General features: G+C 37.0%; 1 protein-coding gene across 1 annotated transcript in view; it reads right to left on the bottom strand.

Annotated features, from left to right (window-relative positions):
• Positions 1–23,635, bottom strand: part of TRPM6 (transient receptor potential cation channel subfamily M member 6) — a gene marked incomplete at both ends in the record, with an annotated part of 99,970 nt that overhangs the window by 28,394 nt on the left and 47,941 nt on the right. Inside the window, 14 exons of the mRNA XM_079548260.1 lie at positions 193–392; positions 1,950–2,064; positions 3,572–3,746; positions 4,654–4,905; positions 7,868–7,996; positions 8,782–8,916; positions 11,210–11,365; positions 11,863–12,091; positions 13,066–13,346; positions 14,248–14,382; positions 15,022–15,162; positions 17,240–17,293; positions 17,812–17,946; positions 23,426–23,526. Of these exons, the coding sequence (XP_079404386.1) occupies positions 193–392; positions 1,950–2,064; positions 3,572–3,746; positions 4,654–4,905; positions 7,868–7,996; positions 8,782–8,916; positions 11,210–11,365; positions 11,863–12,091; positions 13,066–13,346; positions 14,248–14,382; positions 15,022–15,162; positions 17,240–17,293; positions 17,812–17,946; positions 23,426–23,526 (2,238 nt within the window). The remainder of the gene's footprint in view (positions 1–192; positions 393–1,949; positions 2,065–3,571; positions 3,747–4,653; positions 4,906–7,867; positions 7,997–8,781; positions 8,917–11,209; positions 11,366–11,862; positions 12,092–13,065; positions 13,347–14,247; positions 14,383–15,021; positions 15,163–17,239; positions 17,294–17,811; positions 17,947–23,425; positions 23,527–23,635) is intronic.

The following is a 23,635-nucleotide window of genomic DNA, read 5'->3' as shown; positions in this document are numbered from 1 at the left end:
GCAACACATTCCCCTAGTCACTTCTTTTCCTATAAGCTGTCTCACAGGTACACTAAATTCTGGCTTGCAAATGAAAACAGCTGCTGGCCTGGAAAATCTCTTTCTTGAAAAACTGAGCTACAAAGAGATTTGAGACTGGCAAAATATTCTTCATAAGCTATTTCTGCTGGCCCTTTGATTAGCTCTGCTTACTCAGTCCAACGTCACCTTCCTCTTGATCAGACTCATTTGAGGGTTGATGGCGGAAGATGCGGTTTATCAGAAGTCCAATGTAGCTCAGGAGAATGAAAGGTGGAGGCAGCCATGGCTTCTCATGATACGTCATAATGTAGCGGTACCGGTTGTACTTCCAGAGCTTGTTCGATATGGATTTCAAATCATAATAAACATTACTGAGAAGACATAAAGGGATAAGGAAGGTAAAACATTCCTGTGAGGACTCTTCTGAATACAGCACAAGATGCCTGTCTAAAGATCTGATGTGACACAAAAGAAAAGTCCCATTCCTCCAGTGAAGTTAAATCAGCTTAACAACTTTCATTTAACAAAGCAGCAGCATGTGCCTGCAGCTACAGCACAGAGAATGAGATCTTCAAAGCTGCCTAACAAACTGGGAGATCCAATTCCCATTTACATTAATGGGAACTGGGCAAAAAAACATCCCTAAAGTGTCTTTGAAATCTCAACCAGATTATTTAAACTGTAATACATAGCCTTTGTGGGAATTCAACATTGTCTGCCTCTTTGGACTGGATTAAGTACATGAATCAAGCTAAGGGAAAAGTGTTAACAACATTTCTACTGCCTTTTTGGGGCACTACTCCTACAGCAAAATATGTGCTTTTAGAGGCAGCTACATAAGCAATTCTTCTGTGGGTTACTCTTTGGAGTAGTGGTATTACTAAATATGGCTCTTCTGTTGTACAGAGCATTCTCTGCACTATGACTGATCCAAGTAAAGGAAAACAACTTCATGGCCTCTGGCACTTCAGTTTCAGTTGCACAGTCAAACTAAACACTCAACATATTTTCACAAAAACATCAGCTTTGCTTTTGGGAGCATAATTAAATATATTGCTCATACTCATTTTTGCTCCCACTTCTGGAACAATCAAATCACTAAGCAGAAGGTTTAACATATCATCATTGCTAAAGGTTTAAATCTAGAAATAATTCAAATTACAATTCCACATCAGTGTATTAAAGAAAAAAATTAATGCCTTGCCACAATTTCAAGAAAGGGATTTCTAATTGGATGTGGGAATAGAATGAGTCCTGATCATTCCATTTTCCTGAATATTAATCACTACATTTCTAGCTTAGAAATTTTTTCAACCTACAGCTGACTTCCCCAAAAGTGCTATAATTCTAGAAAATTAACTACTTGGGTTACACTGTTCTTTACTAATATTGACACAGAACTTGAATCACTTCAATGGTTTCCTTGCTAAAACTCAAAAGGTTAATTATAAAGACATTAGTAAAAGCCTCCTACTCTGGCAGCAGATATTAAAAAACAGATAGTTCAATACACTATGGTTAGATTTCAGTTCTAGACCACAGAAAATTGCATGGAACAACAGGAATTTTCAAATTTCTAAAAGGAAGAGCGTGCTCCTCCAAAGTTGTTACTCCCTTCCCTTATTATCTGCTAATTTACATCTTGTGCTACCTTGTGATGAACATTATATAGGCTGTCAGAGCAACAAATACAATCTCTAAGAACAAAGGACAAATTATTTCAGAGCTGAATTAAAGTTGCTTATTTGCCAAGAAGAGTTATCCACTGTCAGATTCTGCTCAAACCATAAAACAATCAACACAAAAGTGTTGGCAGAATGTCTATTATTTGTCTTTGGATGGCTGGGGTGAGATTTGTTGTTGTTTTTTTTGTTGTTGTTGTTGTTTTGTTTTGTTTTGTGTTTTCAGTAATATAACATGGTACTTACTTAAAGAAAGCAATGAGTAAGTTGACCATGATGATGTACTGCACAAAGAGGTAGACAGCTTGGAGGAATGGTGTGAGGAAGGAGCCAGGAGGACAGTCTTCATTGGTTTCACAGACTGGAAGGGAAAGACATACAGCATTAGCAAGAAAATCAAAGCAGAGCACAGCAAGGTGCTGCTCCTTTGCCTTAGCAAAAACCAATTTGTCCTTGGTAATGTAGGTTGTCAAAAGTCTACCTCCACGTAAGGAAGATAGGAGACCTCTTCATGATCCTACTCCCTCATAGCTTATGCTGTAATTTAGAAGTTCTAGGCACCATTTCATAAATATCAGTTATTATACCAGATATCACAACATTTTGATAAGGGGAAATATAGTGTAACTGCAATATATTTGAGAGATGGTAAACACGTAAACTGAAAATGATCCTTAAAGCAACTAATCTTTAAAGCAAGTCACAAAGCTTTCAGTGACTATGTGGAAAAAATACAGCTGCAAGACTGTTTTATCATTACTGAAGTATTAATCCTTTATAGCCTCAGTAAAACCAAATTAATTCATGTGCAAATGTACACGTGGCAATGGATATTTTTGATGTATTACAGAAACTAAGAGATCCCTCCTGATTTTTTTTTTTCCAACTGTCAAAATAAAAGTTTTCCAATGTTTAGAATTTTTTAATCAAAGTGACCTCTGACAAAGTTAAAAACACGTTTATAACACACCAGCCCTAAACTCAGGAGATACTTTACAGCATACAGGTTCATTAGAGAAATCATCTCTGAAGTTTCAAACTTCAAAAAGCGTAGCATTACTAAGTGATTAAATGAAATAAATAGTGAAAATTAGTGCAGCACTTTTATTAAAAGTATTTTGATTTATACAACCAAGACACATATCTGTCATGTGACAATTTCAGCAATGATAACAGATGTTACTTCCTTAATTATTTAAAAGAAATAGGCCTAAGCTGAACTATATATCCTAAATATCTATTTCTATATGCATACTTTCTTTTTTATCTCAAAGACTTAGTAGTAGCATCAGAGTGCTTTCTATCTATTATAATGAAAAATTACTGGAGTGACTGATTCTTCTGCCTTATTGAATCAAGGTCAATGTCATAATCAAGAACGCAACATCTTTCCTATTCATTTAATCTATTTATTTTTATGCTTAACTCATTGATCTGCTTAAGAAGGATGCCAGGTACCTCACCATGGTGAAAAAACATTTTCCATTGTTCTCTTTCCTTTTTTCTTTCCCCTTATTCTCCCTCCCATTACGGCAACTTTGCTATCTTTTCTCTGAAAGATCACTAGCTTTTAACTGTCCTGTCACAAGTTCATATAACTGCCAAATACTCTCATCAAGATTTAGCTTATTATTAGTCCTTAAGTGCTCTGCTCTGAGCCTTGTAATATGCTTCATTTCAAAAGTTAAATTTGAAAGATTTAAAGTTTAATCTTCATTTTATACAAATAAACAAATATTTTCATCTGTAATCATGCAATTGTACAAATTAAGGCTATTTGTATTTTGGACTCAAAAGTTTTTGAAAAAGAAGAAATCCAATGTGAGGTCAAAACTTATCAGTCCAAAGTGAACATTTAAACTACCTACCATCAATTTCTGCAGCATAGACCTCACCAAACATCATCCAGTAGGGCTGAAATATAATATCTCGTGCCAGAGACCAAGAAGGAAGTTCTTCTGGTGAAAGGATTGCCTTTCGTGAGACGCCAAAACTCAGCAGAACTATGGCCATCATAATCACAATATAGAACATGTTTGCTGTCTAGGCATTGAAGAATTAACTGTATTAATTATATGTAATTTTTTTACACATATATACATGCAAATACATTTTAAAGAAGATAATCAGTTACTGCTTTTACCAATAGGAATACAAAAACAAGGTCAACAATCTAATACACTGGAGGAAATAAAAACATTTTCTAGAGGTTAAAATCTTTCTGGACTAAAAAGACCACAGGTCCTACTCGCTGCTCAAATCTTTAAGATCTTAAGTAAGATCTGAAAATTGCAGAGGCCTTGTGATGGTGCTTGTCATCCATGGTATCTTTTTCCAAATTGAAAGTAAGGAGCAGCAGTTAAAATGATTTTCCCTTCTAACACTGAATCAGAATTACTATGCAAGACAGAATATAAAAGTATTAATAAGATAGCTCCCAAGATCCGAGGGAAATTACAGTGGGAATCCGCATATGTCCCTCAAGACTAGTCAACAGTTCAGCAGCAGTTCAGATACCAAAAGAGAAAAAAAAATTAACTTTGATCTCAGAGAAATTTTGCCAACTAAAAATGGAGTATAATTATTTGAATCAAAATGTAAAATAATAATGAGGCAGTTTCCAAGAGCCAGGGGAATTATCTATAGTAATGAGCCTATCTGCAAGACATGGTGATTTTTCTTCCTCCTACTATCAGGCTGGATCAGAAACTCAACTCAAATACAACCCTTCTCTAAGGAACTAAGTGAAAAAGGCTTCTGTGAATAAATTGAAATCGGACTGTCAAGTCACAAACAGAAAAAATCATGGTAGTTTCAGGTAATGCATTCACTGTGAGTTATTAGGTAACATCTCCTTTGACCATTGTTCTTTTCTGTCACTGCTGACCTTCACAGGTATCTCAGTAGATGTCATGAGTGCAATAAAATTGTTCCATAGTAAAATACTTACCATTTTCCCAATCATTGTCAGATATGGGCCAGCATGCTGATTCACAGCAAAAAGATCAAGGAGCCGGGCATACCAAAATATTATATCCAAGCAGTAAAGCAGCCGCCCTACTGTTTGAACAGGGGGCTCAGACCAGCGCAAGCCAAAACCAATCATAAACAGGATGATAGCTAACGAATCAGTAAAATTCCAGTATTCATAAATCCACACCTTCACTTTCTGGCGGAATTTTCCAGGTTCTGAGATAAACACCTGAATAGAATGTGGTAGAATGTGTAGAAAAGAAATCCATGAAAATCACATTCTTTAACTTTCTCTGTCTGAACTGTTTTATGATGTTTGAAAATCTATCTTTTTTTTCCCCTCTTTTCTCTATTTTTTTGCAGACCCACAAACAACATACTGCAATTCAATCTTCACTGAGGTTTAGATTTATTCTGTAGTATCATATAACTCAAATATGACAAGACAAATAAGATAGTTATTCTTGGAATAGCAAGTTCTAAGCCTGTACCCAGACACTGAAGAGTGTGTTCCTCAGTAGAAAACAGCAAGGAGTAGAGAATGGTTATGCATATTTATCATTATAAATTAATTAGTATTTTCTTGAGGAATGGTTATGACCTGCAAAAGACCTTTCCAAAGCCCATAATCATGGAAAAATATCAACCTAACCTCAATGGAAAAAAAATTAAGTCCTCTTTTTTCAGACCAAAAATGCAAAGCAAAACCCTTACATTACACCAAGGACACGTTAAAAAAAAGAGTGCTGGCAACTAGCAAGGTAAAGAATGAAATGTTTGCTCCTTGAACTGTGAGGTGCCCCAAAGGGATTTTAGGCTTCACTGAGCAAATGTGTGAAGTGGAATCTTTGGGAGGCTGTAAATAAAATCTTTGCACAATGCATGAATGAGACCAGTAATGTAGTGCTACGTAAGGTCATACTGATAAGCACCAAGTGAAAGAAAGATTTTTAAACACTATGCCCTTATCCTGCAATAATTTATACATTTGAACATTCACGTAAGCAAGTGATCCTACTCAATTCAGCTGGAGAAATTCTCATGAGAAACTAGTTGAAGAATTGGGATTTAAGGCTTTAACCATTATTTGATACAAACTAGAGAAATAAAGGCTTGTAGTTACATCTAATCAGACCCTCAGCAGTTAATCTGATGGAAGTTAGACACATCATCCTACATAGTCTTTGATAGTTGGCCAGAACTAGTACACAGACAAAGGAAATCAGGAAAAAATGAATTCCAAAGTCTTCAATGAATGTTAATTCAAGAAAGAAGACCCGGTGCTTCCACTTCCGCCTATCAGCACAGTGCAACAACACAACAGTGATCTTCAAAGTTCTTGACTTTGGTATTCAAATTCTCTTTTTCATAGATTTCATATTCTCTTTTTTTTTTTTCCCATTTATTTCATATTCTCTTTTTTTTTTTTTCCACTTATACAATCCTTGTACAGTTTTTTTCAATTTTTTCTCATGCAGCCATAAAAATTCTATGCTATTCCCATACTAAAATATGCTCATATACTACTTAAATATTCTCATATACTCTGAGAAGCTTGTTTCAGTGCTCTGTCATCCAGAAATTAAAGAAGTTCTTTCTTATCTTCAGATGAAGCTTCCTGTGTTCCAATCTCCTGCTGGAGGGGAGCTCTGCGGAAAGGGACCTGGGTGTCCTGGTGGACGACAGGTTGGCCATGAGGCAGCAGTGTGCCCTTGTGGCCAAGAGGGCCAATGGCATTCCGGGGTGCACTAAAAAGAGCGTGTCCAGCAGGTTGAGGGAGGTGATCCTCCCCCTCTACTCTGCCCTGCTAAGGCCTCATCTGGAGTACTGCGTCCAGTTCTGGGCTCCCCAGTACAAAAAGGACAGGGATCTCTTGGAAAGAGTCCAGCGGAGGGCCACAAAGATGGTGAAGGGCCTGGAGCATCTCTCCTATGAAGAAAGGCTGAGTGAACTGGGTCTGTTCAGCCTTGAGAAAAGAAGACTGAGAGGGGACCTGATCCAGGTCTAGAAATATCTAAGGTGTGGGGGGCAGAATGGCAAGGCTGGACTCTTTTCAGTGGTGAATGGAGACAGGACAAGGGGAAACGGACGGAAACTGCAGCATAGGAAGTTCCACACAAATGTGCGCAAGAACTTCTTTACAGTGAGGGTGACGGAGCACTGGAACAGGCTGCCAAAGAAGGTTGTAGAGTCTCCTTCTCTGGAGATGTTCAAGACCTGCCTGGATGCCTACTTGTGTGACGTGGTGTAGGGAACCTGCTTTGGCAGGGGGGTTGGACTCGATGATCTCTGGAGGTCCCTTCCAACCCCTACAGTTCTGTGATTCTGTGTTCATCGCCTCTGTTGCTGGGCACCATCAGAAAGAGCACGGCCCCATCCTCTTGATAAGATTCCCTCTCAGTCCCTTCTTCAAGCTAAACAGTCCCACATCCCTTATCCTTTCCTCATATGCTCCAGGAGGAGATGCTCCAGGCCTCTAAAAATCTTTACACTGCTCCACTGGACTCTCTCCAGTAGCTCCCTGTCTTTCCTCAACTAGGGAGCCTGGGCACAGTACTCCAGACGTGGCCTCAACACAGCAGAGCATAAGAGATGGATAACCTCCCTCATTAGGCTGCCACACTTTTCATAATGCACCCAGGATACCACTGGTCTTCTTGGCCACAAGGGACATTGCTGCCTCCTGGACAACCTGTTTTCCATCAGGACACCTAGGTCCTTCTCCACAAAGCTCCTTTCCAGCATATCAGCCCCCAACCTATACTGATGCATGCAAACCAGTTTGACTTGCTGGAAAGCCTTAGGTTACTCTAAATATTACATTGATAACACATTCAAAGTGATATCTTCAGACAAACTTCATATTCATTATAGGAAATCTAACGGCTTAGTTCTCTACACTGGGGCTCAAAATCCCAATTTTGCACAATTATTTTCAAAAAAGCTGTACAATAACAGTGGCATACCCAGAAAAAAAAGATTTAAGGACAACCTTTAAGATTTATTTTATAAGCCCAAGTAATGATCTTCATATTTTAAAAAATCACAGAAATAAAATTGCCCTATGCAATTCTTTCTTCCACTAAATTCCCTCCAATGGAAAATTCAAGGTTTGGCATTCTCTAGTCAGTTGTATTTTGTTGTTTATAATACATCTTTAATGTAAGGGAAGTGTGAAAGGAAAAGCTTACCTCTCTGATTTTTTCAATGGCAGTGCTGAAAACATAAATAATAACAAGCCACTCCTGCACACTTGGTCTTGGTTCCATCTTCACCAACACAGTGTAAGTAAAGAGCACAAGAAAGGCCATGTATGCCATCTAAAAAACAGATGGTATATTATTCAGATGCATGAAAAAATTTCTGCAGACATAATAACAAATGATTATCCTGAGTATAACCAAATATACTTTGAATATAATATATTCAAACAACTGGAGAACTTTAAAATTTTTGAGTCCAGCTCTTTAAAGCATTTTCTGGGGAAAGCTAAAAATCAGCAAACTTGTGCTTTGGTGCTCAAAAGATGGAAACAGAAAATGAACTACTACAGTGCATATTCAGTTAGAGCATATTCAAAATATGAAATAGACTATTATCCATCTTTCTAACTATCTACCTATCTTTCTGTATAGATATTGTTATCTGCACACTGTTAATTCAATATAAAGGCAGTACATTTATCCTGACCAAGTAGCCATTCTCAAAGTCAGCGTGAATCACAAATGGTTTGTAAGTGCCTTCTAAAATATAAAAAGAACGAAATCAATGGCAAACATACTTTAAAGGTATCAAATCATGCAATAAATATATCTGAGGTTAAAAACATATAAAGTAGTTGACTCTTATAGGATTTTTTTCCTTGTTTTTATTTTTTTTTTTGATGGGTGTGCTGTTTCTATGCTTTTTTCAATAGCAGCTACGTGATTTTAGCTGAAAAGATTTTCATGCAATTGCGAAATTGCAAGAGAAATATTCACATCTTTTCCCACTCCTCCCCACCAGTTAGTCCATGCTGGGCAAAGAACAAGAACAAATGGTATCAAGTAGTACTTTAGAAATCAAGGAGAATTTTGGAAATCTAAGTTTTTGTGCAACAACAAACCGTGTGAAACCAGAATTTGACAATCGGTGCATTGTAGAACTCATAGATTTTTCTAGTGCCAGTCAGGTTTCCTTGTGCATCGTCTACTTGACTTTCATCAGACGTCTGAGCTACCTTCTCCACATCACAATCTTTCTTTAAAAGGAAAGAGCATTTTAAAAGTAAGAAACCATAGCCTATGACAGCAAAGGTTGTGCTATGTTAGCAGAACACACAAATGTTTATGCTTTGTTCAGAATCTGTAAAAAATTACTCTAGCTTGATTTTATCTTGTTACAACCATTTCATTACCGTCACAGCTTTTCTACTATGAATACCTCTTAGTATTTGCTCTTATGATTAACAGGTAGAGATCAGCAGACCTAAACTTGGTCCTGTTTCTGACATGTTTCTCGTTTCAGCAAGACCTTTAAAATACAGACAAGTAGCAACTTCTATTTGACTTAAGTGTGTTGTCTAGAAATCCACTCACATCTGTATGGCATTTTGAAACAAAGAAATAAGTAACTTATTTAGGTCCATTGTACACAATCCAAATATATTTGCACATAAAATGTCAGGACAATGAAGTAATAAATACAAAATCCAGTTGCTATTTTTGATGTATTATATGCCTCATTAGAAGATGAAGACAACACAAACATTCTGTCCCAAAATCTGCTTAGAAAAAAAATATATCATTTCTTCCTCAGCAAAATTAAAATAAAGGAAAAAACAAATCATTCTACGTTCACAGTTTGACACATGTACAAGAACCCTTCTCATGACACAAGAATTTGAGTTGCTGCAGACCCACAGCAGCAGACAGCTGGGAAAAAAACAACCAACCAACCAACCAAACAAACAAACAAAAAAAAGAAAACAAGAATAACAGAAGAATTTGAAAGGAGTTTCAAGAGATGAAATGGAGTACCCTTATGAAACTATAGAGAGATAATAGCTGGTCAGGATGGGAGAAACCAAACTACTTCATTTTATTTTGTTTTAGTGTTAGTAAACTGTCTTGGTTAATATTGATGCTAAGACTTAATGTTAGTAGACATCTGCAGCATAGCATTTGCAGGACCTGGAGATCTATGTCCATTACACAACTCCTCCTTGAATTATGGGCAGAAAACTAAATATTTTTCCATCATCTTTGATTCAGAAAAGTAATAAAACGGAGAAATTGATATACTGAATCATCCTGACATACTCTCACCAGAACCTCACTAAGATAAATGAGAACTTGTCCCATGAAAGACTTCAATATCCAAGAAAGTGGAATTTATAACTACATGTAAAAAATGTTCTATGTGTCACATGTACACTGATGAAATGACCTATACTTTTTTCTACTATATTTCATATTAGAGTATTTAAGAAAACTAGGCCAGACTTTTGTTTTAAACAACTGTCTGTATTAGAAGTTAAACCTATTGCTAGTTTAGAAGGGAAGCAGCCTTTGTGGGACGTGTGAAAAAAGTGCTGCACTGCCTTCCACCAGACTGCAGGGGGTCCTGAAAGCAAGTAATTAAAACTCACCTTTTGTGTGTATGATAGCTGCTACCTAACCCCATAGAAAGCTCTTTCTGAGCTGACTACATTAGACAGGCACTGCAGGGAGTAAGAGATTTGAGCAGTTTTCCACATCAGAAATAAAAAACCCAGGTGTGGCATTAACAGATCTGCAATTCTGCAGCAAAAGCCCTAGACAGTAATCCACTCTTATTTTATGCAAATTGAAAGTGAACTGAGAAGGTCCAAGGCAACCTATACCTCGTCTTCTGTAGGAAGAGCAAGACTGCCTGACACATTTCACTTGACAATCATGTTTTCACTGGTCAATGCTTTATCAACATTGATGTGTAGGAAGTTCTCTGTGTCTGATATCTGCCTCACACTGAAAAATTCTAGATGATTTTAATTCAAGGAATTGTGAAATGAGGAAAAAGGACAAATAACACTGCTTAGCGGAAGACTGGAGGAATTCAGATCTTAATGGGAAAAATCTTCACCTATGCTAGAGACTCTCTACATTCAAATCCAAGGACTTTAGTGCAAATACAAGACCCCATAGAGTGTTTCAGTACTAAGTTTATGTGACCAAACCAAAAGCACATTATGCTTTAAATAATATGAAGACTTAATCAGACTCAAGAGACTGAGAATTAGAGATACCTTTGAATAAAGAGAGTAGAGAGTTTATACCCTAAAATAATAGCAAAATTGACTGACAGTTATAACTTCTGTATTCCTGTGAGTTCAGGAATTATTTTCTCAATATGATCAGTGCAGGACAGATTAAGTGACTTGCCAAAGGTCCATTCAGGTTCTGCCCAAGCCAGGACTCAAAGCCCTACTTGAGAATCTGGTGCCATTCTTTCCATCTGAACGTTCCTCCCTCATTCAACAAACAGACACAAATGACTGCTTGTCACAGACTAACCAGAGACAGGACATCTTTAGTGCTGGCTGGGCTCTGATCACCATGGTAGCATGTGAACTGATGGAAGTCTTGAGACTGAGGCACATGAGACATTTCAGCCTTGCTTTTAAATTCCAGCATCAAGATAGTGGGAGGCAGGAGAATACTTATAATGACCTAAAAGAGGAATATGAGATTCAGGAAATTAATTCAGTGGTGAAAGCATAGTCCTGAGGACAAAGATTGCCATGCACAGAGATAGCAAAAAAACAGAGCTACTCCATGGCCTGGGAAGGAGTCACTACAGCAGGAACTGCCACATCACACTCCTACTGTCTGTGAAGAACTACCCACTGCTCTAGATTCCCAGAGAACCAGCAATGCAGTGCAGTGAGAGCAGGTGGGGAGGGATTAGAGGATGCTGAGGAGATGGGAACAGAGTCACCTCAGAATATGCATTCACCTTCTACTCCCCAACTTGCTTTTGCAAAGAAGTAAAACCAAAGCAAACACTGTCCTCCCTTCCCCTGTCTTTCTTTTCTTTCCCAGATGTGCACAGTCCAATCCATGCTCAAGCATATCTACATTGGACTAGTTCATAACCATGCAGACACGTATAAAGCATTTGAACAGTGTGTAAGTGCTCAGAAAGTTAGAGTGAAAGTTAGAGTTACCTTAAACCAGGAGTTCTTCCGCATCTTCAGACGTCCCATCCACATATCAGTCAGCAGCATCTGTGTACAAGTATGAGACACAAAAGGCCGAAGGCCCACAGAGACTGCCAGTTTTAAGCATGTTGAGTTGCTCCAGTTTTTCAGCTCATAGGTCAGCAACTTCATAGCCATTTGTTCATTTTGTTTGAATGCTTTCTCCAATATATCTAAAGCAAGCTGCCCAAATTCCCTAGAACAGAAAAGAATTATCAGTCACAATAACAGGGACCTGTCAAAACTCAGAATTACTACTGCAAAGAGTTCCATTAACTAAAGTTCAGTGAAAAATCACAGTATGTCTTCTCCCACTGCTCACATTGCTTTATCAATATATAGAGTAAAAAATAATTTGGGGGGGTAAATGTAATTATTTAGTTCTAATCATAGACTTTTGTGACATTTTGTTTTCTAATTTTTTTATTTGTTTTGTTCCTAACCTCATTCAGTGATCAAAATGGATCCTATAAAATGCTATGCATTTCCTTCAGCAACTCATCACTGTGAGGAAGCAAAGCAGACAGTTGAAAAAACCTGTTCTATTACACTAGTTCCTGTAACATTTTTGTTGAGGAGACTCCGCCAGAAGATATACCTTCCTTTAAATTAAACTTTGGACTTATACACGTAACAAGCCAGCACAATTTACTGTATTCTGAATTGGGGGAATTATAGTTACAAAGCCATAGGAAACCCTGAAATGATATAACAAACCTGAAGAAAATTTTTGGACTTCATTTTTCATTTACTCAGATATTTCAGGGAAAATACTTCCTTTTATGTGTTACACAAAGCAGGACTTAAGGACTGGTTTTACTTTGCTTATTACCAACTGTTAGCGCTGGTTTGAAAAGTTTAATACAGTTGTACCATAATGGCTTTTTCACAAATAAAGCTGATAAGGGAAGCCACAAAGGAAATTTCAACTTTCCACTTAACCATTTAGCAGTGAGATATGTATTTCTCACCTATATTTTCATTTTCAACTGTGCAACTAGATTACATGCTAGTAGATTTCCCTTAACACTTGATTAGACTGTGCACTAATACAGAGCTCCACTGTACGTTATAAACAATGCACAGCTGAAGGTATTTTACACTCTACAGTCCGCAGAATCACTAATCTTAAGCACTCCTTGTGGATTAAGAAAAAGGGAGAACTCATACTTTGAGTACTTCTTAAGTTCTTCTGAAGTGTCATCCATCATGTTGCTCTGTTTAGCTTCACGTGCCATTGCCCTGTAGAGTTTACAAGCCACAACTGCTTTGACCATGGCTTCCTCTCCGTGCTGCCAGAAGAACATCGCCATCTTCTGTCTTCTCATTAAAACTGCCCAAACCAGGAGGTCATTATAGGGGTAGATAAAACCAGATGACTCATAGTTTTCTGCAAATTTTATATTCTCTTTTAATTTCTTCTTAGACTTATGGAAACCAGTTGATTTTTCCTATAAATTTGTTTAAAAAAAAAAAAAAAATCTCTGTGAATGGTTGAGGCTCATGTAAAGAAAACTGCAAGCAAACCCAAATTGCAAATAGCCAAATGTTTGGTTTTCACATATATCTAAGTCATAAACCATAGCTAATATTATAGTCAGATTACTAGTGCTAAGAAGGGATAACATCTGCAGAGGAAAAACACTCCTTCCATTTACTGCCATCCCTTGTCTCCAGTCCCTGAAACACCAAGATACTACTTTCACGTTCTTGAGTCATGACAAGAGAAAAACCAAGAGGAAAATCAAATGTAGCCAAAGGACTTAAAATAGTTAAAGTTACTTTTTACTGTCTGCCACACATATAGTGTAGAGTTTCTACACATTCCTATCTGGGTATTCTCTGCTAAAGGCAAAGAAAGTCTTGCTCAAGTGAGTTCATCTTGGCTCAGTTCTAATAAAGCCAATTGAACTCATTTAACTTCATGGTTACATATCAGATACGTAATACCTACATGGTGACCTTTGCTCTTTTAACATTCTTTCCTTGATAGAAAATATTGTTGCCATTTTCGAGATATCAGAACTGTATCTCTTACTGCAGTTACTTTTATAAGCAATCCTGAGAAAACACAGGGAAAATCAGAAAATTCCTACTGCTATTTCCAAATATGAAGACTTTCAGCCACAACTGAATGCCACGGATTTTATTTACTTTAGTGAATAAAAGCCCTTATCCAGAAGTGGATTAAGGTCACAAGGTATCATGGGAGGAGTACATTACTTTATAAAAATAGGCAATAAAAACTTGTAACAAAGTAACAGCCTGCAAGTATATGTCTTCAACAAATATTTCAGAAAACTGATCAGTAGACTAATTAGTTCTAAGAACAGTTCAGAACAATTACATTACCTTGCATTTGTAAGGTTGTGCTGTTCTGAAGAACTGAGAATGCAAGGTATTTTCAGGAGATCCCATTCTGCTACCCATCTGATTGCTCTGATGAAGGGAATGAGATAGGTTCTGCGAAAAGCTGGAGAGCACTCTCTAGATGAAAATGCAGACCACAAAACACACACGCAAAAAATCAAATTAGGGATGAAATGTATCCATTATTTATTAGCAATAAATTATAATTAGTAACCAGTATTTAATGCTGGTTTTGATGGTGCCTCTGAGTTATTCAGAGACTACTTGAGTCAGCCACCATTGTAACTACAGTAGGAGAACATACTGTCAAGATAAAAATGGCCTGTTTGACATTTAATTTTGAAATTTAAATTATACATATATCTCTAATTCTCTGAAAGATGACATACATATTTCCCCACACAGTCATCTACACAGAGCTTTTGCTACAATTGAATCGCCCAAACTGGATACTTTTCCAAATACCTATCTTTATGAAAGGTTCCACAAGTTCTTTAAAAGACAAAAATTTCCCTGAACTTTTTGCTGACCATTTTATGCAAATGATAGCATATCTAACATTTTGTCTAGATATCAGGTGCGTTTGCCTGGTCCATTTCCAATCTCTCCTCAGCTGACAAGTTTATAGACCTGTCAAGCATAGAATATACTTAACTTATGGTCTTCAAACAAACCACAATGACATCCTGAGCTGTTTTCAGGTGTCACACTATGACTTTTCTTGGCTCCCCATGGTAAGCATTTCACAGAATTTACCTTGTGCTTTCTGTAGAGATTATTGTACAGAACTCGGAAGTGTTTCCTTGTGTAGCTGCTTCGATAAGCTTCACCAAGGAGATACTCTATGACCAACCCAACATCAATCAAGGATATCCTATTATCTGAGGGAAGTGTGCTCTGAAACACCAAACGTCACAAGAATTTCATGATGTTATTATATGCAACATTCAACACCTGTTACTATGAGGGAATTCTGGTAGAAGGTGCAACTGACAGCTCTGGCATCTGTCAGAAAGAGTACACATTCTTTAGGCATATGGAATTTCTCTGAGAAGGAGAAAATAAGGCACACTGATATTTTTAGCCTAAATGTGTGACATCTGCTGTACACTGCATACATGTCACATAGGGACATACACAAGACCAGCTGTATTCAATGGTGAGAGTAATTTACTTCAGAATACTCACTGATACTTACCAGACAGACTGATAAAAATCTTTTTTCTGATAACAAGAGACAACTGGCATTGCACAATTTGCTCATTAAACCAATTCATTAAAAACAAAGTAGTAGATGATGAATATATTTAATATTGTAGAGTAATTCCAGGAGACCGGAGTCTCTTGTAGAGGCTCAAGACTACCATGACAACTAAAACAAAAGCTTCACTTCCACATTCATTATACGTATCTTCCAAATCTGTCACCACTTGTGTTTGAAACACCACTGATTGCCTGCTTACATTAAATGCACTTCCAAGACACAAGCTTTGTGACAAATTATTTGAAGAACAGGTTATCTGCCATATGGATGACAAAGATTATCAGTAAAACCTTAAACCATAACTCTTGGATATGAAAAATGGGCCTTCCTGTACAGCATCAGAGGTTTTATATATTCCCAGCAGTCTACACCTCTCTGACTGTGAAAAGCCATTTTCTTCATTAGGCTGAGCTTTTTTCAAGAGACTTCACTGGCAACCCTCAGGATAACCAGTTAATGCTCTCCATTCCTGAGAACAAGGGGCAACAAACCAACAAACACATTGAGTATTCTGGGGCATATCTCACAGGATAGGGCTTGGCTTGCTCTTAATGCTCTGGCATTAAGGGATAGACCAGCATTTATGATTATCTGTATCCGTAGGTACTGCTTTGCATGAAAAATATATACATATATTATTATTGTAGGGCAAGCTACAGTGTATTTCTGCTCAAACACCAGAAACAAAGCTGGTCACATTAATGGAGAAAGTATCTCTATTCTTAGTGTGGAAAGGTAGAATACATTTTCAAGATTGTGACTCTCTCTCTTCACCACATAAATTAGACCTCAAATATTTCCATCAGCATGGGAAAGGACAGCTTGCCATAAAAAGCAGAACATGCTGCACAGCAGCATTAACATGAAGGTTATCTACAAAAATAAACTTATCTCAGAAATCCGAGATAAGATGAGATAAGAGATGAGAGATAAGATCCGAGATACATGAAATCAGAGAATTCGGCAAGCAGTCATCTTTCTTTGTTTTTTTGTTTTTGTTTGTTTGTTTGTTTTTTCTTTCTTATCTTAGTATTCATGCCTTAGAAAGAATCAGCCAATTAACACAGTTTTGGATCTAGGCATTTCCTGTAGTGAAGACTAGATGCAGAAAGAACTGCTCATCTTTTCCCGACTAAGCAAAGCTGTCAGGTACAATAGATAATGGTAATAAAAAATAAATTAAATGTAGCTAAATAATAAGGCTTCCACTGAACTAATTCAGACAGAGCTCTGTGCAGTAGTCATCCACTGCCACCTTCTGTTCTTCAGGACTCTGCAGCACATTAATATATACGTTGTCACAATGTCTTTCTGTTACTGCTTAACAAGGAAAATCTTTCTTTAGCTTTAGGGGGAAAAAACTTGACAGCAGTAAGTATAATTATTGCACTAATTTACTAAATCTTTTGTGCAACCACTTCATAATGTCATTTCAGTAATTCAAGAAATAGACAGTCTGATCTATATGAACTGCCGAGCTTTGAAATTAAGGTACTGGACTCTGGGGAAAATGCAGTAGAAGGTTAGTTAATTGCTTGGGGGTATTAGTGGGATGAGGATAAAACTATTTAGTAGATAAAGGGTTTTAGTAATGAATCCATCGTTTTTACTATTTTGTATTCCCCAGTATTGTCTAATAGCAGGGTACCACTGGACACTGAAACTTTTAAGTTACTATTTTAGCTCCTCAGCTTCTCCTATATCTATTACCTGTTTCACATCTCGAATAAGGTGCTGCAAAAGTAAATTGGATGGTCCTTGTTTCTGTTATGTGAAAAGAAAAAAAAAAGTAAACCAGCATGTCTCTCTACATTTGAAAATCAAAGAAGCTTGAAGATCTTCAGAATACACCACTGTGATTCATCTTCTTCCACAAACCTATTCAAAATAATTGATCATCAATCTGCAGCACTTCCACAATCTTCAATCTTGACATATGCTAAAAAGAAGCAAGTATAACTTTGGTTAAATAGCATACCATTTCCAGCAAGATAATCATACATCAAATACCAGATTAAAATCAGAGTATACTTTTCATAAGCTTCAAGTGAATATTCAGTCTGGTTTAAGTCAATGAACTGAAAAATAAAAAGATGGGACACATTCTTCATTTAAAAAAAAAAAAAAAAAAAAAAAAATCATTGAAAAACATTACTTTCCATTTTTTTTCCAAAGCCTTTTGTAAAAAATGTGGGCTAATCTCTTAAGCAGAACAGTAATCTTTCTACATATTTTTATCCAAAGTCATCTGTGTGCCTTCTGTAAGGCACTACAATACTCACTGTATTGTAGAGCTCATCCAGACGAGATATGGTAAGAAAACGGTGCATGTTCACTCCATGCTCTATTAACAGCTTTACAAAATCCACACGGTCCATCACTAAAGCATCCAGCATTGCTTGTTCCAATGCACCAACCTTGAGAAGGACAGAGACAGAGGAAAAGCCTGGAAAACCATCTTATTTTGGAGACGAAAAGAAAAAATCCTGAACTGCTGAGAAACTCTTTATCACAATGATTCATCTTTATGTGTACTTCCAGCACACAATATGAAAGAAAAATATGCTGGAGGAAGCATCCTCACAAAAAAATCCAGTAGTGAGGGGGAGTACAACAGAGTCTCATAAACCCACTGTCTAAAAGGACTTTTACATAAGATTATACAACCAAACTTGGATAAAACACATGAACATAAAGATGATTAGGGGACTGGAGCCCCACCCATATGAAGACAGGCTGAGGGAGCTGGGCTTGTTCAGCCTGGAGAAGAGAAGGCTGCAGGGTGACCTCATTGCAGCCTATCAATACCTAAAGGGAGCCTGCAAACAGGAGGAGAATCAACTTTTTGAAAGGGTTGATAACTGGAGGACAAGGGGAGATGGTTTTAAGTTGAGGGAGGGGAGATTTAGGTTGGATGTCAGTGGGAAGTTCTTTAGAGAAGAGTGGTGAGGTGCTGGAACAGGCTGCCCAGAGAGGTTGTGGATGCCCCGTCCATCCCTGGAAGTGTTCAAGGCCAGACTGGATGGGGCCCTGGGCAGCCTGGTCTATTATTAAATGGGGAGGTTGGTGGCCTTGCCTGTGACAGAGGGGTTGGAGATTCATGATTCTTGAGATCCCTTCCAACCCTGGCCATTCTGTGATTCTGTGATTCTGTAATACTATACTCTACAGTAGGATAATACTCTCCTACTCTAATTCACTTTAGAAGCTAATGTATGATAATGCTTCAGGCAGAAAGAGAGACACTTCAAGGTACTGTATTTCAAGATCTCTCTGTAGAATTTTAAGTCCTCTAAAGCAGATTTCACATATGAGAGAGAATCTGGACTAGGATAAAGTCTCTAAAAGATGCTGCAGAACAGAGCTCTACCTACAACACTGTTCAAATTTTGAAACGCTGTAGTCACATTACCTGCACACAGCTTAATGGGATTTCTACATGCAAAATAGCAAAGGAGCCGGATATATGAGGAACACATAAGAAGATATCTGCAGAACTTAGATACACAGAAAATGCAGTGCAGTGAGCAGAATGAGAATGATGGCACCCAAACAGGACAGGTGCAAAGTTGGAATGCAAACGTACTCTCTTCTGTGCACGTACTCAGTTTCATGAGTGTGACTGTATAAGATAACCAGCAAATGTTATAAAAGTGAAAAGAAATAACTTCATAGAATCATATCATAGAATCACAGAATGGCCTGGGTTGAAAAGGACCACAAAGATCATCTAGTTTCAACCCCCTGCTATGTGCAGGGTCACCAACCACCAGACCAGGCTGCCCAGAGCCTCCAGGGATGGGGCATCCACAACCTCCTTGGGCAACCTCAGTGTGTCACCACCCTCTGAGTGAAAAACTTCCTCCTAACATCTAACCTAAACCTCCCTGTCACAGTTTAAGACCATTCCCCCTTGTCCTATCACTATCTAGCCTTGTGCAGTGTTCCTGAATTACTCGTACTTCTTTCAGAAATATCTCAAAGTCTATTCTTGTATAAATTTCCTGGAGCAGTTACTCCTTGCACTGAAAGTTTGACTGCTGAGGTTTACAGCAATCCAGTAACTCCTAGAATGATACTTTTTGTTGTAAAGTTCATTCCAGACTGAGATTACCTTTAAGCAGAAACATAGTTACAGCTGGTCATAATCCTTACTTCTCAATTTTTAAGACCAGAGTACTAAAAAGAAACGTCCACAATTTCTGCATAGTCACACACTTCCTTAAAGCACTTAAATGCACAGAAAAATACTATGTCTGCATGAATAATCACTCGCTTAAATGGATGACTAAAAATGTGTTCAAAAATTTCAACATCCAGCTGCAGTAATTGTGCACAAACTGTATACCCTTACAATTGCACTGGTTGAATGAGCATCTAGGTCAAAAAAAAAAAAAAAAAAAAAAAAAAAGAGACTTGCATATATATGTTCTGTCTTTTTTACAATTTATGAAGAAAATACTGTTATTTAAGATTGTTTTCTCCTTGTTGAAAGAAAATTTTCAGGAATATGTTTCTTTGCAATTTCTTGTTGGAGAAGCAAAGAGAGGGATGAGGGTTGTTTATTACAAGTTCTTTAAATCTTACTTGAAGAGGAGAATGTATTCATTATTTGAAAATGACTTTTCATTCAAAATGGTGCCAAACGAATGTACTGAAACAGACAGGAACACACAGACAGATCTTTTTTGAAACACATCTGAAGCAGAGGAGAGGAGCAGGGGAGAAAATCCATGATGATCAAGGTGTAAAAGAAACATGAAAAGGCATAAGGTTATTACAGACACAGTAAATTGATTCACTGCCTCATTCCAAACTACACAGTGTAGTGGGAAAGTTCCTACAACAAAGTTTTCTTTAGGGCAAATAAATCTAAGGCACTGTGTCAAATTAAACTGACTGTAGAAAAGATTTTAGAAGTCATGAGTAAAATGGTAGCAAATTGTCAGTACGGTGCTTCCCACTCTCAGGAAGCAGAGACAGCTGAAATTAGCCCTACTAACAGCATAATAGAAGATGGTAGAAAAATATGCTAATTTTTTAAAATAAACAAAAGTTGTCAATCTATGTATGTTAATATTGTCAGAACTTTCTAAGGAGAAATATAATTAAAATATGTTATGAAACACCAATAATAGAGACATGGGTAAATACAATAGAGTAAAAGGAAGCAAGACATTTATTTCATAAAATGAAATCATAACTACTAGAATTTTTACCTGGATACTGAGAATAAGGCTTTCTGACTATCACAGCATATTATCTCCATAAACTGTGTTAGCAATGACTTTCTTAAAGGAGTTCTAAATGAATTATGTGGTCACAAGGCAGAAGGTCTTCTAATTGACTAACAGCTAACCACGTGGCAGGAAAAACGGACATTGAGAAAATCCCGCATATTGAATACTGCTTTGGCAAAAGATACTCGTAATAGCTAAACTGGTTGTGAAAAAGTACAGAAAAATCTCACAAAATTTGGGCCAACAAACCAATGAAAAAAGAAAAAAAAAGAAAAAAAAAGATGAAATTTAATATTGGCAATCATGAAATACTGTGCAGTTGAGTAAAAAAAAATAATAATCCACTTGCACAATATCAGCCTTGAAAGTACCTCAGAAAATACTCAGTGTACAGATACTAGTCAATTTATTTATGCTTAAATTAATGCAGAATCATATAAAAATATTTCTATTTCACCAAATATCTCAACAAAGAACCCCATCTTGAATAACGGGTACACCACCAGTTAGTTTACTGACATGTAGGGACTAAGAAACTGTTATTATTCCCCACATCCCAAAGAAGAGATGGCATCAAATGAAATTTTCACACAGCAAACAATCATTGACACCTAACATTCTTAGTTTAAGATCTCAGCCTTCCCTCTCAACTTTTTATATCAGTTATATTAATTTGCAGCTCAAAATAGGTTTAACCTGCCACATATATAAATATGAATGAATGATGCAGACCCACAGGCCTTGTTAGAATACATCTTCAGAGATAAAAATGGCAAAAGCTTAATACTTTGGCTACTACAATAGCATAGAATTTAAAACAGGAAGAATAGATGCTGTCTGTTCTTCCTCAATATCTTACACAAATAGTGCAAATAAATCTTGCAGTGAGACTGAAGAACTGCCAGAATAAATGCAAATAAAGAAACATACATGTTATAAAACAGATCTTGAATGAAGATAGCAGAAAAAAATCAGTTCCCTTTATAGGGTCAAGCATAATAGCATATTTAAAAAAAAAAAAAAAAAAAAAAATTAAGGCAAAAATATGTACACATACTTGTTTATACACAAATCTTTTCCATATCTTCTTTTTTGTATCTCATAAAAACAGAAGTCTCTGTTGCACAAATACTATTAAGGTTATGTGGTCAATCACTCAAAAGCTATCACATAATTCATCACCATGAATAATGGTACAATTATTCACTGCACAATCATATACAGTTTTTTCCTAGAGGGGAAACCAGCTCACTCAGTTCACACAGTGAATGATGCTCACTCAGCAGGCAGCTATTCAACATTTTGATCTAGTCTTATGGTTTCAGACTTGGATCACCCTTTATCATTTGCACACTATTCAAATACCAAAAAATAACTAGGAAAATTCCTTCTTTATTTTTCAGTGAGCACTGAACACCGTTCTTACCATTGATTTTTTTCCTCAAGAGTATTCTGTGATCACCAACACTTCATGGATAGTGAACTGAGCCCGAAGAGGAAACAAATTTAATTCACAGATGCCCAAACATCTCAAGCATAATAGTCACATATTCAGCTCTGTACACCACAGAGTTGTATAAAAAGGGATATAGAGTGCACTGAAGATGTATAAAAACTAGTGACCAATAAATTCAAGTCTTTATTTGTGTTAAGCGATCAACTTGGTCAATTAGCAAAATACATATTTCACTGTCTGTTATACCAAATTTAGTCTGGAAAGTTCTCAGAATAGCAAAATCAATATTGTAATTCTTAGAGGGCAAAACTTACTTAAAATGTAGTTTTGGGAGCTTCAGATGTCATTTCTTTAAGAAAATATTTACTTTTGAAATCAGTGGGAAGTCCCAGCACTCTCAGCATTTCCTAATAGGAGAGATATTCCAGTTTCTTAATCGTATTTGTGGTCCCATGTTGGACTCCTTCTATTAGGTCCACATCTCTCTTGCACTTGGGGACCCAGAAATGGACACAGTCCAAGTGCAGCCTCAGCAGTGCCTCAGTAGAGTGGGGAGGTCACCTTTCTGGATCTGCTAGCAGCACTGCCCAACACAGCTAAAAACACTGTTAGGCCTTAGCCTGCTAAATGGCAAGGGCTGCTGACTCATATTCACCTTGGTGTCTGCTGGGTCTTCTTCTGCAAAGCTGAGCCACAATGCCATATTAACAACAGTTTTTTCTACCTGTCAATACCATAAAGTATTCAGTATTGATCCTGGAAGATCCTAATTTCCTAGATCTAGGAAAACAGAGACAATACTCCTTCAGGAGTTAAGTCTTTCAGGAAAAAAATGTACTCTGGATTACAAAGAAATGTCCGTGACAATCAGATATTGTCAACACAGGCTTGAAAAATATACATCCAGACGGATCACTTGAAGCTATTTTGAAAGGCTAGCAGTGAAAACCATAGGAATTTTAGAAAGAATCTCTTTTCTAGGTAAACACAGCACTTGATTCTTCATGTGATGCCCTCTGCATTTGAACACTTTGAAGTTTTAAGGACAATGACTCTCCAAAATCAGAGATCATAACTCCAGAAGACTGAATCCAAGCACCATACCACTCCTTAGCTAAAGCCTGACAAATGCAAATTATGGAAAATCAGTCACCACAACAAAATGTAAAGACACTGTGAAAAAATAAAATATAAAAGTACCTTCCAGTGTTGTCCATAAACCAATATATGTTTCTTGGCAATATCTAGCTGGTTCCAAGCCAATGCCAAATCCAGCTGATCTGATGCAGACATATTTGTACCTAGGAAACAAGTAAAAAAACCAGCAGTTTGCACGATCAATATTATTCCTTTGCTTTGGAAAGGTAAGCTGACAAGACTGCATGTCAGACAAGAACTGTATTTTCAAAT

The sequence above is a fragment of the Tetrao urogallus genome (genome assembly GCF_951394365.1).
Source record: "Tetrao urogallus genome assembly, chromosome: Z".
Classification (NCBI taxonomy): Eukaryota; Metazoa; Chordata; class Aves; order Galliformes; family Phasianidae; genus Tetrao; species Tetrao urogallus.
This window is presented reverse-complemented; position numbering and strand designations above follow the sequence as displayed.